The 14622-nt window shown below is 37.9% G+C and overlaps 1 protein-coding gene across 1 annotated transcript in view; it reads right to left on the reverse strand.

Moving 5' to 3' along the window:
- The window catches only part of PLG (plasminogen), a 48028-nt gene that overhangs the window by 17570 nt on the left and 15836 nt on the right, over window positions 1–14622 (reverse strand). The window contains exons 8-10 of the mRNA XM_057739748.1: window positions 14263–14425; window positions 13433–13578; window positions 3652–3811 (exon numbers count right to left, since the gene is read on the reverse strand). Of these exons, the coding sequence (XP_057595731.1) occupies window positions 3652–3811; window positions 13433–13578; window positions 14263–14425 (469 nt within the window). The remainder of the gene's footprint in view (window positions 1–3651; window positions 3812–13432; window positions 13579–14262; window positions 14426–14622) is intronic.

A 14622-nucleotide genomic window follows, 5' to 3' on the forward strand; every position in this document is an offset into this window, starting at 1 on the left:
CCAATCACCTGGATGTGTTAAAAGGCTTATCATATGAAACAGGCTCCTGCTCTTTTTTTTAAAAAGTAGTTTGACAAGTTTTGATGAACACACATACCTATATAACCCACACTCCTAGTGCAATAGACAGCTTTTCCATCACCCCCAGAAACCTCCCTTGGGTCACTGCTCAGCCAATTTCGGCAGCACCCCCCTCCCCCAGAGGCAAATGCTATTGATTTCTTTCACCATAAATTCATTTTGCCTTTTCCAGAACTTCATATGAATGGACTCCTACAACTATATACCCTTTCATGTATGGTGTCTCTTCTTGGTATAGTGTTTTGAGGTTTATCCATATACTCTTGGGGAGTATCTGTAGCTTGTCCCTCTTTGTCTCTGCATAGTATCTCATGGTATGACTATCCCACCAATTATTCGTGTTCTTGTTGATGGCCACTGAAGTGGTTTCCAGTTTGGGGCTGTTTTATTAATAAAGCTGCTAAGAACTTTCTGGTAGATCTTTTTGTGGACTTGTGTTTTCATTTTGCTTGGGTGAATATTCACAAATAGAATTGCAGGTTTGTAGGGCAGATGCACATTTAACTTTATAGGGAAATGTTGGACTGGTTTCCAAAGTGGTTGTTCCACCATGTGTGAGAGCTGCAGCCTACTAAATGGCCTTTTTCTCTCTGGTATATTTCTTGTCCTAAACCTACTCTGTTTGATAATAAAAACCACTCTAGCTTTCTTTTGATTAGTGTTTTTATGGTACTTATTTTCCACCTTTTGATTTTTAACCTATCTATGTCTTTATGTTTAAAGAGCATGTATTGTAAAGAGACCATAACTGGGCTTTGGTTTTCATTCAGCTTAACAATTTCTGCCTCTTAATTGCGTTGTTTTCTCCTTTTACATTTAATATACTTATTGATTTGGATGGATTCAAGTCTACCGTCTTTCTATTTATGTTTTGTTTGTACCATGCCATGCCTTCTTTCTTCTTTTTTTTCTCCTTTTCTTCTTTCTTTTGGATTAATTGAATATTCTTATTATTATTCCTCTGATTTTTCATTTTTAGTGGTTACTCTAGGAGTTATAATATCCCTCTCTAACCTATCACATTCAACCATGTATTAGTGATATACAACATCATGGATAATGTAAGAAAATTACAGCAGTAGATTTACATTTATCCCTTTTGTTATTTATGCTATTTTCATAATTTTACTTAGCATATATTAAACTAACATTATATCAGCAATATACTTTGCATATATATTTAAAAATTAAGAAATTAAGAAATGTGATAAATACAAGCCTTTTACATTTACATTCGTATTTACTATTTCCAGGGTTACTTAGTATAGATTTCATTACTTAGTATAGATTCAAGTTTCCCCCAATGGTATTTTTCTTCTGCGTAAAAAAACTTTCAACATTTTTTTTTTTTTTGTAGTATAGGCCCACTGGTAAAATATTCAGCATTTGAGGGGGAAGGAGGAATATGGCTCTACTTAATATTAATTTTCAAAGTATTTTTGCTATATATAAAGTTCTCAGTTGATAGGGTTGTTTTTCCTTTAATCATTTAAAAATGTTATTCCATTGTTTTCTGACTTGCATAGTTTCTGATGAGAAGGCATCAGTCATTCTTATCAGTGTTCTCCTTTGTAAATGTGCCTTTTTCCTCTGGTTTCTTATAAAATTTTTCTCTTTGTTTTTAACAATTTAACTTTGATGTACCTAAGAAAATCATGCAGCTTAAAAAAATTCTACTGTGGTTAACTGAAATTCTTCAGTCTGTGAGTTTATAATTTTCTTCATATCTTGAAAAATTTCAGCCATCATTGCTTAAACTATTTTTTGGCTCAATATCTCTCTTCATTCCTTCCTGGACTCGATTTATGCATACGTTAGACCTTTTGCTATTTTTCTCTCTAGAAAGAGAAGTCCTTGAAATTCTACATTTTTTTCAACCTTTTGTTTTTCCTGTGTGCTGCAGTTCATATATTTTCTATTACTTTATTTTCAAGTTAAACTTTTCTTCTGTAATATTTACCTGATAGTAAAGCCATCCAGTGAATTTTTCATTTAAGATATATGTATATATTTAGTTCTGTAATTTCCATTTCTCTTTTATGGTTTCCTTTCTCTTTAGATTATCCATTTGTTTCTTTTATGTTCATATTTTTCTTTAAATCCTTGAACACAATTATAATATTTTTCAGAATTTCTTGTCTGCCAACGCTATCAGTTCTATAATTTCTGGGTCTGTTTGTATTGACTGATTTTTCTCTTGGTTATGGATCACATTTAATAATCCTTGTATGTCTAGTATTGATACTTTTTAAATTTATACCAGACATTGTAGATGCCACATTACTGAGTGACTTAATTTTGTTATTTTTTCCTCTCAAGAGTGTTGAGTTTTCTTCTGGCAGGCAGTTAATTTACTTGGAGATCATTTTGAAATTTTTAGGGTTGCTTTTAAGCATTGCTAGGGTGTTTTTAGAGTAGCCTTTTTTCTAAGAATACACTAATCCTACTCCTAAAATATGACTTTTTGGATTCCTTACTGCATTCTCAAGGTGTCTCATGAGGTTTCTCCTCTCTGGCTAGTAAGAATCTCAACTCTGTAAACACAGAATATCCTAGTGCAGTGTGAGTTCTGTAATCTCCATTTATCTCACTGTCCCTGGTAGTTGTTCTTTGTCCTGCTAACATTGTGGAATCTCTCCCTGTGCATGTGCAGCATTATATTCAGCCAAAGACTTAAGGAGAATTCTGTACATATTTCTGGAGTTCCTTCTCTGCACAGATCCTTTCTTATTATTAACCAGCCTACTAAATCCAAGTTGCCTCACTAATCCCCAACTCCAATCTCTGTCTCCTTAGTTCAGCAAGACTGTGGTGGTCTGTTTTGGTTCCATCTCCTTGCATTGAAGTCCAGGAAGTATCTCCAGGAAGAAAACCAGGGTGATTGTCAGTTCAATCTAATTTTCCTTTCTGAAAAGCCTCAGCCCTGTGCTGCCTGTTGTCCATCATGTGAAAAGTTCTTCCATATATTTTACACCCATTTACCACAGAAGAGCTGGTCTGATCAGACCTAGTTTTTGTCTACCTATATGTCCATTTTGCCTATCAGTATCTGTATGCTTTCTGATTCTGACCTGCTTTCCTGCTTTTGCTCTTAATGTTCTGGCAACTCATATTCCTTCAGACCACTAGTGCTCAGGACCCAAGGTGTCTACATGGGTCAGGTGATAAATATTTATATTTATTACCCAATGACAAACACAAACCACTTCAGGAGCTGGAGGATGAAATGATAAAATTCCACAGTACAAAGATCACACTGATCTTTAGCAAGTACTATAGAATGATACTATTTCTAAGCTTTTGGTCATTTGTTCTTCTGAGCTCTCTACTAGTATGACCTCAGCCCCTCTATATATCCCACCCTGCTTCTGCAAAACTACTCAGGAAAGATAGCCTCTAGCTTCTCTTCTTCCAGAAATTTTGGTCAAAGGAAAGTTGCCTGAGACATTTTGTCTCACATTCCAGAGCCAAGGGAAATTTGGTCCTAAGATGTAAGTTTAAAGCATGGCCCTTTTAACAGAAATTTAAGTTGGCTGTTGCTCCTCTAATGGTTAAAAATCAAAGACATACGCATCTGGGTAGTTTCTCGGGGTCTTCTGATGCCGGTGAGGTATCATTGATGACCAAGATTGACATTTCCTTCCTGTGACAGTAGTGGATGACGTCCCTCGATAGCTCTGCCCATTACCCTGGTAGCAGTCCTGGGCCACAGGAGTTTGTTCAGGTGGTACTGAAATTGAAATAGAAGAAATCAGTGAATAATGACTAGAACAGAAAATATCTGAAATAATTTATGACACAAACAGAATAGCCATCTCTACAAATTAATGCTGTTCTCTTTTACATATTGGCAGGCAGATGAACATGCAAAGAAAATAGTAGATGTTCTAAAACTTTAACATTCATTAATGCTCTAAAACTTTAAATGACCTAACTTTTTGGTAAATATTTAATCTAAAACTCAGAGAAAAAATAAGCAAGGAAGGGGATACATGTATAAATACAGCTGATTCACTTTGTTGTACAGCAGAACTGGGCACAAAAGTGTAAAGCAATTATACTCCAATAAAGAGCTTAAAAATAAATAAGCAGGGAAGAGTGCTTATAACTGGAAACTGCACTCATGTGCAGGCTCTATTTCATGGATCCCCATTGGGTGTTCATGAGAACAACTGGGCAGGTCTCCAGGAAGAGACACATTCATTGGTGTAGGCTGCACATGCTGGTTGGGTGCCAGTGAGGAAGACACGAAAACCTTGTGCATTTCCCCAGACTCTGCCTATACAAAGCCAAACCTTAAGCTGCTGGGGAGTGGGGCAGCAGCTGATACTGCATCCAGGACTCAGGCAAAGATCCACTGCTTCTCAGGGAGGGGTAGAGGCAAAAATCTTATTACCCTGGAGGAGAGGAAGAAATTCTCTTGTGCCAGGATACTTCACCAACACAAAACAGAAGCTACTCTTCCACCTAAGACTTACCACACATACAAGTTAGAGTTTAGCCCCATGGGGAGAAGGGGCAAGAATACTGAGAAACGTCACCTTCGAAGCTCAGGTACACAGAGTCTGTCTGAGGCTGAGGGTAGACCAGGAAGATAGAGAATGCCTATCTCCACCAAAAGCTTAGCATTGAGTAACAAGAAAGAGTACTCTAACACTAGGGTCAGGTGGTGGAGCAAACCCCCTCTGTGGTGCAGGCAAACAGTGACTGCTGAAAATTGAGAAAGGATTAGGAATACTGAGAAAACTCTTCAGCACCCCAGACCCTACTCTAAGCACAAAGTGACTGCACCCCATCACTGGGGGGATTTGAAACCTGCAGTTCACTTAAGGTAAAAGCAGCAACAACAAAACCCAAATTCCTTTTATCTGCTAATTATATTAACTGAATTACCCGCATAACATACTGCTAAAAGAAGGGTACTCTTTTCAAAGTGTAAATAATATTTGATTCAATAGCTACTTTTCCAATACAAGTATGTCCAACATTTGATTAAAAATTACAAGACGCACACACACACACACACACAAAACAGGAAAAAAAAAGTGCCACTTTTGAGTGATAAACAATCAACACAGCCAGACTCAGATGACTCAGAGCCAGACAAAGATGTATTGACTATTAGATTGAGATTATAACTGTGATTAATATATTGAAGGATCTTGCAGTACCATAACGATGAACAATATGCATGGATAGATGAATTTCAGCAGAGATGGAAAGTATTTTTCAAAAAAAAGAATAAAATGCAAACACTAGCAATAAAAACCATGTTATCAGAGATGAAAAATTCCTTCAATGGGCTGATCAGCAGACTAAACAAAACTGAGGAAAGAATCAGTGAACTTGAAAATAGATTCATAAATATTATCTGAACTGACACACAAAGAAAAAAAAGAGTGGGGAAAAAAGTAGAACAAACATACAAGAGGCATGAGGCAATATGAAATGGTCTAACATTTGGGTGATTGGAGTCCCAAAAAGGAAAACAGAGAGAGAGAGAGAGCATGCGCGCGCATGTGTGCTCAGGGGAAAAGAAATGATTGAGCAGTAATGGCTGAGAATTTTACAAAAGTAATGAAAATTGACAATCCACAAACCCAAGAAGTTCAGAAAACTTCAAGTAAGATAGTTACCATAAATAAATAAGTAAACAAACAGACTCACTTAGATATACCATAATCAACTGCTGAAAACTGAAAATGAGAGAAATTCTTAAAGGCAGCCAGAGAAAAAAGAAATATTATATACAGAGGAACATACATAAGATTTCCATCAGAAACTATTCAAAACAGAAGGTAATGGAGAGAACAATCAAGATGGTGGAGTAGGAGGACATGCGCTCACTCCCTCTTGCAAGAGCACTGGAATTACAACTAACTGCTGAACAATCATCAAGAGAAAGACACTGGAACTCACCAAAAAAAAAAACACCCCACATTGAGAGACAAAGGAGAAGCTGCAATGAGACCGTAGGAGAGGTGCAACTGCATTAAAATCAAATCCCATAAATGCTGCGTGGGTGACTCACAAGCTGGAGAATAGTTATACTGCAAAGTCCTGAGGGTTCTGAGCCCCACATCAGGCTTCCTAATCTGGGGGTCCAGCAATGGGAGGAGCAATCCCCAGAGAATCAGACTTTGAAAGCCAGCAGGATTTGATTGCTGGACCTCCACGGGACTGGGGGAAATGGAGACTCCACTCTTGGAGGACACACAAAAAAGTGTGCTCACCAGGACCCAGGGGAAGGAGCAGTGACCCCATAGGAGACTGAACCAGACCTACCTGCTGGTGTTGGGGGGTTGCATGCAGAGGTGGGGAGCAGCTGTGGCTCACCGAGGAGACGGGCACTGGCAGCGGGGTTCTGAGAAGTGCTCATTGGCATGAGCCCCCCCAGAGTCCACCATTAGCCCCACCAAAGAGCTTGTAAGCTCCAGTGCTGGGTCATCTCAGGCCAAACAACCAACAAGGTGGGAACACAGCCCCACCCATTGGCAGACAAGCAGATTAAAGTGTCACTGAGCTCCACCCACCAAATCCGATTAAAGTTTTACTGAGCTTGGCCGACCCAGCCCAATCCACCATCAGTCACTCCCATCAGGAAGCACCCATGAGCCTCCTAGACAGCTTCCTCCACAAGAGGGCAGACAGCAGAATCAAGCAGTATCAGCAGTATTTCATCTTGTAGAACTGAAAACCACAGCCATAGAAAGACAGAGAAAATGAAAAGGCAAAAGACTTTGTACCAGATGAAGGGACAAGATAAAACACCAGCAAAACAACTAAATGAAGAGGAGATAGGCACCCTTCCAGAAAAAGAATTCAGAATAATGACAGTGAAGATGATCCAGGACTTTGAAAAAAGACTAGATGCAAAGATCAAAAAGTTGCAAGAAAAGTTTACCAAAGACCTAGAAGAATTAAAGAACAAACAAACAGAGATATGCAACACAATAACTGAAATGAAAAATACACTAGAAGGAACCAATAGCAGAATCACTGAGGCAGAAGGGCAAATAAGTGACCTGGAAGACAGAATGGTGATCATCACTGATGCAGAAAAGAATAAAGAAAAAAGAATGAAAAGAACAGAAGACAGCCTAAGGGACCTCTGGGACAATATTAAATGCACCAACATTCGCATAATAGGGGTCCCAGAAGGAGAAGAGATAGAGAAAGGACCTGAGAAAATACTGGAAGAGATTATAGTTGAAAACTTCCCTAACATGGGAAAGGAAATAGCTCCCCAAGTCCAGGAAGTGCAGAGAGTCCCAGGCAGGATAAACCCAAGGAGAAACATGCCAGGACATATAGTAGTCAAATTGACAAAAATTAAAGATAGAGAAAAGTTATTAAAAGCAACAAGGGAAAAACAACAAATAACATACAAAGGAACTCCCATCAGGTTAATAGCTGATTTCTCAGCAGAAACTCTACAAGCCAGAAGGGAGTGGCACAGTATATTTAAAGTGATGAAAGGGAAGAACTTACACCTAAGAATAATCTACCCAGCAAGGATCTCATTCAGATTTGACAGAGAAATCAAAAGCTTTACAGACAAACAACAGCTAACAGAATTCAGCACTACCAAACCAGCCTTACAACAAATGCTAAAGGAACTTCTCTAAGCGGGAAACATAAGAGAAGAAAAGGACCTCCAAAAACAAAAACAAAAACAAAACAATTAAGAAAATGGTAATAGGATCATACATATCGATAATTACCTTGAATGTAAATGGACTAAATGCACCAACCAAAAGACACAGACTGGCTGAATGGATGTAAAAACAAGACCCATATATATGCTGTCTACAAGAGACCCACTTCACACCTAGGGACACATACAGACTGAAAGTGAGGGGATGGAAAAAGATATTCCATGTAAATGGAAATCAAAAGAAAGCTGGAGTAGCAATACTCATATCAGAAAAAAGAGACTTTAAAATAAAAAATGTTGTAAGAGTCAAGAAAGGACACTACATAAAGATCAAGGGATCAACCCCAGAAGAGGAGATAACAATTATAAATATATATGCACCCAATATAGGAGCACCTCAATATATAAGGCAAATGCTAACAACTATGAAAGAGGAAATTGACAGTAACACAATCATAGTGGGGGACTTTAACACCCCACTTACACCAATGGACAGATCATCCACACAGAAAATTAATAAGGAAACACAACCTTTAAATGACACAATAAATCAGCCTGATTTAATAGATATCTATAGGACATTATATCCAAAAACAGCAGATTACACATTCTTCTCAAGTGCACATGAAACATTCTCCAGGATAGATCACATTTTGGGTCATAAATCAAGCCTTGGTAAATTCAAGAAAATTGAAATTGTATCAAGCATCTTTTCTGACCACAATGCTATGAGATTGGAAATCAATTACAGGGAAAAAAAACTGTAAAAAACACAAACACATGGAGGCTAAACAATATGCTACTAAATAACCAACAGATCACTGAAGAAATCAAGGAGGATATCAAAAAATGACTAGAGACAAATGACAATGAAAACACAAGGATCCAAAACCTAGGGGATGCAGCAAAGGCAGTTCTAAGAGGGAACTTTATAGCAATACAATCCTACCTCAAGAAACAAGAAAAATCCCAAATAAACAATCTAACCTTACACCTAAAGAAACTAGAGATAGAAGAGCAAACAAAATCCAAAGTTAGTAGATGGAGAGAAATCATAAAGATCAGAGCAGAAATAAATGAAATAGAGACAAAGAAAACAACAACAAAAATAAATAAAACTAAAAGCTGGTTCTTTGAGAAGATAAATGAAATCAATAAAACTCTAGCAAGACATCAAGAAAAAGAGGGAGAGGACTCAAATCAATAAAATTAGAAATGAAACAGGAGAAGTTACAACGGACACCACAGAAATAAAAAGCACCATAAGAGACTACTACAAGTAACTATATGCCAATAAAATGGACAACCTGGATGAAAAGGACAGATTCTTAGAAAAGTATAACCTTCCAAGACTGAATCAGGAAGACACAGAAAATATGAACAGACCAATCACAAGTAATGAAATTGAAACTGTGATTAAAAATCTCCCAACAAACAAAAGCCCAGGGCCAGGTGGATTCACAGGTGAATTCTATCAAACATTTAGATAAGAGCTAACACCAATCCTTCTCAAACTCTTCCCAAAAATTGCAGAAGAAGGAACACTCCCAAACTCATTTTATGAGGACACCATCACCCTGATACCAAAACCAGACAAAGGTACTACAAAAAAAGAAAATTACAGACCAATATCACTGATGAATTTAGATGCAAAAGTCCTCAACAAAATACTAGCCAACAGAATCCAACAACACATTAAAAGGATCATACACCATGATCAAGTGGGGTTTATCCCTGGAATGCAAGGATTCTTCAATATACACAAATCAATCAATGTGATACACCATATTAACAAATTGAAGGATAAAAACCACATGATCATCTCAATGGATGCAGAAAAAGCTTTTGACAAAATTCAACACCCATTTATGATAAAAACTCTCCAGAAGGTGGGCAGAGAGGGAACCTACCTCAACATAAGAAAGGCCATATATGACAAACCCACAGCAAACATCATTCTCAATGGTGAAAAACTGCAAGCATTCCCTCTAAGATCAGGAAGAAGACAAGGATGTCCACTCTCGCCACTACTGTTCAACATAGTTTTGGAAGTCCTTGCCACAGCAGTCAGAGAAGAAAAAGAAATAAAAGGAATCCAAATTGGAAAAGAAGTAAAACTGTCACTATTCACAGATGACACACAAAATCCTAAAGATGCCACCAGAAAAATCCTTGAGCTAATCAATTAATTTGGTAAAGTTGCAGGATGCAAAATTAACACACAGAAATCTCTTGCATTTCTATACACCAACAATGAAAGATCAGAAAGAGAAATTAAGGAAACAATCCCATTCACCATTGCAACAAAAAAATAAAATACCTAGGAATAAACCTAACCAAGGAAGTAAAAGACCTGTACTCAGAAAACTATAAGACACTAATGAAAGAAATCAAAGATGACACAAACAGATGAAGGGACATACCATATTTTTGGATTGGAAGAATCAACATTGTGAAAATGACTATGTTACCGAAAGCAATTTACAGATTCAATGCAATCCTGATCAAATTACCAATGGCATTTTTCATAGAACTAGAGCAAGAAATGTTATGATTTGTATGGAAACGCAAAAGACCCCGAATAGCCAAAGCAATCTTGAGAAGGAAAGATGGAGTTGGTGGAATCAGGCTTCCTAACTTCAGGCTATACTACAGTGCTACAGTGATCAAGACAGTATGTACTGGCACAAAAACAGAAATATAGATCAATGGAACAGGTTAGAAAACCCAGAGATAAACTATGGTCAACTAATCTGACAAAGGAGGCAAGGATGTACAATGGAGAAAAGGCAGCCACTTCAATAAGTGGTGCTGGGAAAACTGGACAGCTACATGCAAAAGAATGAAATTAGAACACTCTTTAACACCATGCACAAAAATAAACTCGAAATGGATTAAAGACCTAAATGTGAGGCCAGACACTACAAAACTCCTAGAGGAAAACATAGGAAGAACACTCTTTGACGTAAATAACAGCAAGATCTTTTTTGACCCACCCCCTAGAGTAATGGAAATAAAACAAAAATAAATAGTGGGACCTAATGAAACTTCAAAGCTTCTGCACAGCAAAGGAAACCATAAGCAAGAAGAAAAGACAACCCTCAGAATGGGAAAAAATATTTGCAAACGAATCAATAGACAAAGGATTAATCTCCAAAATATATAAACAGTTCATTCAGCTCAATAACAAGAAAACAAACAACTCAATCCAAAAATGGGCAGAAGACCTAAATAGGCATTTCTCTAAAGAAGCCATACAGATGGCCAAAAGGCACATGAAAAGCTGCTCAACATCACTAATTATTAGAGAAATGCAAATCAAAACAACAATGAGGTATCACCTCACACCGGTTAGAATGGGTATCATCAGAAAATCAACAAACAGTAAATGCTGGAGGGGGTGTGGAGAAAAGGGAATGCTCTTGCACTGCTGGTGGAAATGTAAATTGATACAGCCACTATGGAGAACAGTATGAAGGTTCCTTGCCAAACTAAAAATAGAACTACCATATGAGCCAGCAATCCCACTCCTGGGCATATACCCAGAGAACACCATCATTCAAAAAGACACATGCACTCCAATGTTCATTGCAGCACTATTTACAATAGCCAGAACATGGAAGCAACCTAAATGTCCATCAACAGATGAATGGATAAAAAAGATGTGGTACATATATACAATGGAATATTACTCAGCTGTAAAAAGCAATGAAACTGGGACACTAGTAGTAGAAACATGGATGGACCTAGAGACTGTCACACAGAGTGAAGTGAGTCAGAAAGAGAAAAACAAATGTTGTATATTAACACATATATGTGGACTATAGAAAAATGGTACAGATCAACCGGTTTGCAAGGCAGAAATAGAGACACAGATGTAGAGAACAAACATATGGACACCAAGTGGGGAAAGCGGGGAGGATTGGCGGGGAATGAACTGGGAGATTGGAATACCAAATTGTACACTCTAAATATATGCAGTTTACTGTAAAAAAAAAATGCATTTCATAAATGTGTAAAAAAAAAACAGAAGGTAATGGAGTAACATCTTTAAAATGGCAAAAGGGGAAAAGAACTGTCCACCCAGAATTCTATACCCAATAAAAATTATTTTTTAAAATTGAAGGCACTATAAAGATTCTTTCAGACATACAAAAGCTGAAAGACTTCATCATCAACAGACTTGTACCACACGAAATGGTAAAGGTTAAGTTTTTTACAGGAAGAACATGACATCAGATGGAAATTGGAGAACCGAAAAAAAGAAATGAAGCACAGAAGAAATGGTAGAAATAAATAAATAAAAGTAAATATAAATGATATTTTTTATTTCTAATTGCTTTAAAACATGACTGTTCAGGGCAAAAATAGTATCAGTGTATTGTGAGATTTATAACATAATAGAAGTAAACTCTGAGAACAATAGCACAACATTTGGGAAGGAGACAGTAGTACAATGTTGTAAGGTCCTTACATTATACATCGAGTGAAATAATATTATTTTGGGCTGACCTGGTGGTGCAGTGGTTAAGAATCCACCTGCTAATGCAGGGGGCATGGGCTCAAGCCAAGGTCCAGGAAGATCCCACATGCCACAGAGCAACTAATCCCGTGTGCCACAAGTACTGAGCCTGCACTCTAGAGCCCAAGAGCCAAAACTGCTGAGTCCACACACTGCAACTGCTGAAGCCTGTGCGCCTAGAGCCGGTGCTCCACAACAAGAGAAGTCACTGCAATGAGAAACCCGAGCACTGCCACAAAGAGTAGCCCCTGCTTGCTGTAACTAGAGAAAGGCTGTGGGCAGCAATGAAGACCCAACACAGCCAAAATAATAATAATAATAATGATGATAATAATAATATTTGTAGGTGGAATGAGCTAAGTTAAAGGCGTATATTGTAAACATTTAAAAAATACTAAAATCAGTGGTAATAAAAGGCAATACAAAATAATGCAAAGGCAAAGGAAGATGAAAAAAGGAACAAAATTCAAATAGAACAAGTAGAAATAACTAACTTGATGGTAGATTTAAATCCAACCATATTAACAATTACATTAATTGCAAATGGTCTAAGTATCTCAATTAAAAGACTGAGGGAAAAAATATATCATCTAAACACTATCAAAAATAGAGCTGCAATGGCTGTATTTATATCAGGAAAAGGAGACTTTAGAACAAGGGCTATTACTAGAGATAAGGAGAGATATTACATAATGACAAAGGGGTTGTTTCTTCAAAAAGACAACAATCCTAAGCGTGTCTGTACCTACAAAGAGCTCCAGAATATATAAAGCAAACACAAAACTGAAAAGACGAATGAACAGCTAAAGCTAGAAACGTCACCATTCAGCTCTCAGGAATCGATAGAACACGAGGTAGAAAATTAGTAACGATTCAGAAGAGCTAAACAATACTAACCAATTGACCTAATCAGCTTTTTCAGAACACTTTACCCAACAGCAGCAGAAGCCAGATTCTTTTCAAGAGCACGTGAAACATTCACCAAGAGGACCTTATTCTGAACCATAAAACAAGCCTCAACAAATTGAAAACAAATGAAATCATAAGCCATGTTCTCTGAACTCAACACAGTGAAGCTATAAATACAGCTACTATAGACTGTGATGCTACTGGAGTAGAAAAATACAGAGAGCACTGGAGCTCTCAGTAAAGCTCTCATTGCCCTTTCTTACCTGGGGCATCCAAACGTTCCGTGGATAACGGAGAGGACTCACAGGATGGTATGCTGCAGTAATCCCACCTCACTTCACTGTTGGTTGTATAGCACCATGGAGCTGTCTCTCCATCAGGGTTACGACAGTAGTTTTCTTCCAAATTTCTGAAAAAGGAGTGACTGTGAGTTTGGCTTTCCAAAAAGGCTAAAGAAATAACAAAGAGCACACGAGCTTGTTAATAGTGGTGTTGGCTATGTAGCCAGCTACTTCTCTAGAATTATACAAACTCAACAATGGGTGGGAACTTAAGCAGAGCAGGATCCCAGAGAATTACGGCACAGATGCTTCTCTTGGGTGAATAACTGAAGTATATTCCTTAGCTGTGTATAATGAAGCAAAATAGGTCTTTTCTCACAGCGTTGGGCACTGTGCTATATGCTGGAAACACGATGGGTATTTTCTGCACTGTTCTTGCCTCCAAAAGCATATATCATAGCCCTGGAATTTAAATGTTCTCAAACCTTACTGTATATTTAGTACAAATATCAAAACGTTGCTGAAGCCCACTCCGAGGTTACTGATTTAGTCGATCTAGAATAGGGTCCAAGAATTTGCATTTCTTACAAATTTCCTGATCATGTTGATGCCACTGGCCTGGAGGACCATACTTTGAGAACCAGTGTTCTAGGAAAATCAGCGCTAAATTTCACTTCCCTTGCATGTGACTTGGCCAGTTTTCATTCCCAAATGCGTTAAGCCTAGGTTTCTATTGTTACTAAAACCAAGGCAAAGTCGATGGAAATTTGCTTTCCATCCAGCTGTCAGGGAAGAAACTGGAGCAGACTTACCTGCAGGGAAAGTTTTCTGGGGTCCTGTTGTGCCTGTGGGGAGTCTGCTCACTCCAGCGTTGACAGATGTGCCCAGATACGGTGACAGCCACCGTCCCTCCATAGCTTTCACCTCTTCCCTTCAGACACTGCTGTGTTTGCCCAGAAGATGGTGGGGGTGTTGCTTAAATGGGGAAAATACATTACAATGAATGTTTTTTAAGTGAAGAATGCGCAGATGGATGTTATGGGGGAAGGGGGCAGTGCAGGGAGCGTCAGCCTGTCTTCTTTTCCACTCATCCCCCCAGAGTTTGGCATTTGAAAATTTCTTATCATTTTTCAAAAGAAGTTGGTGTGGTAGAATCAATGTTTCTGAGACCT

This window comes from Hippopotamus amphibius, chromosome 6, assembly GCF_030028045.1.
Source record: "Hippopotamus amphibius kiboko isolate mHipAmp2 chromosome 6, mHipAmp2.hap2, whole genome shotgun sequence".
NCBI classification, from domain to species: Eukaryota; Metazoa; Chordata; class Mammalia; order Artiodactyla; family Hippopotamidae; genus Hippopotamus; species Hippopotamus amphibius.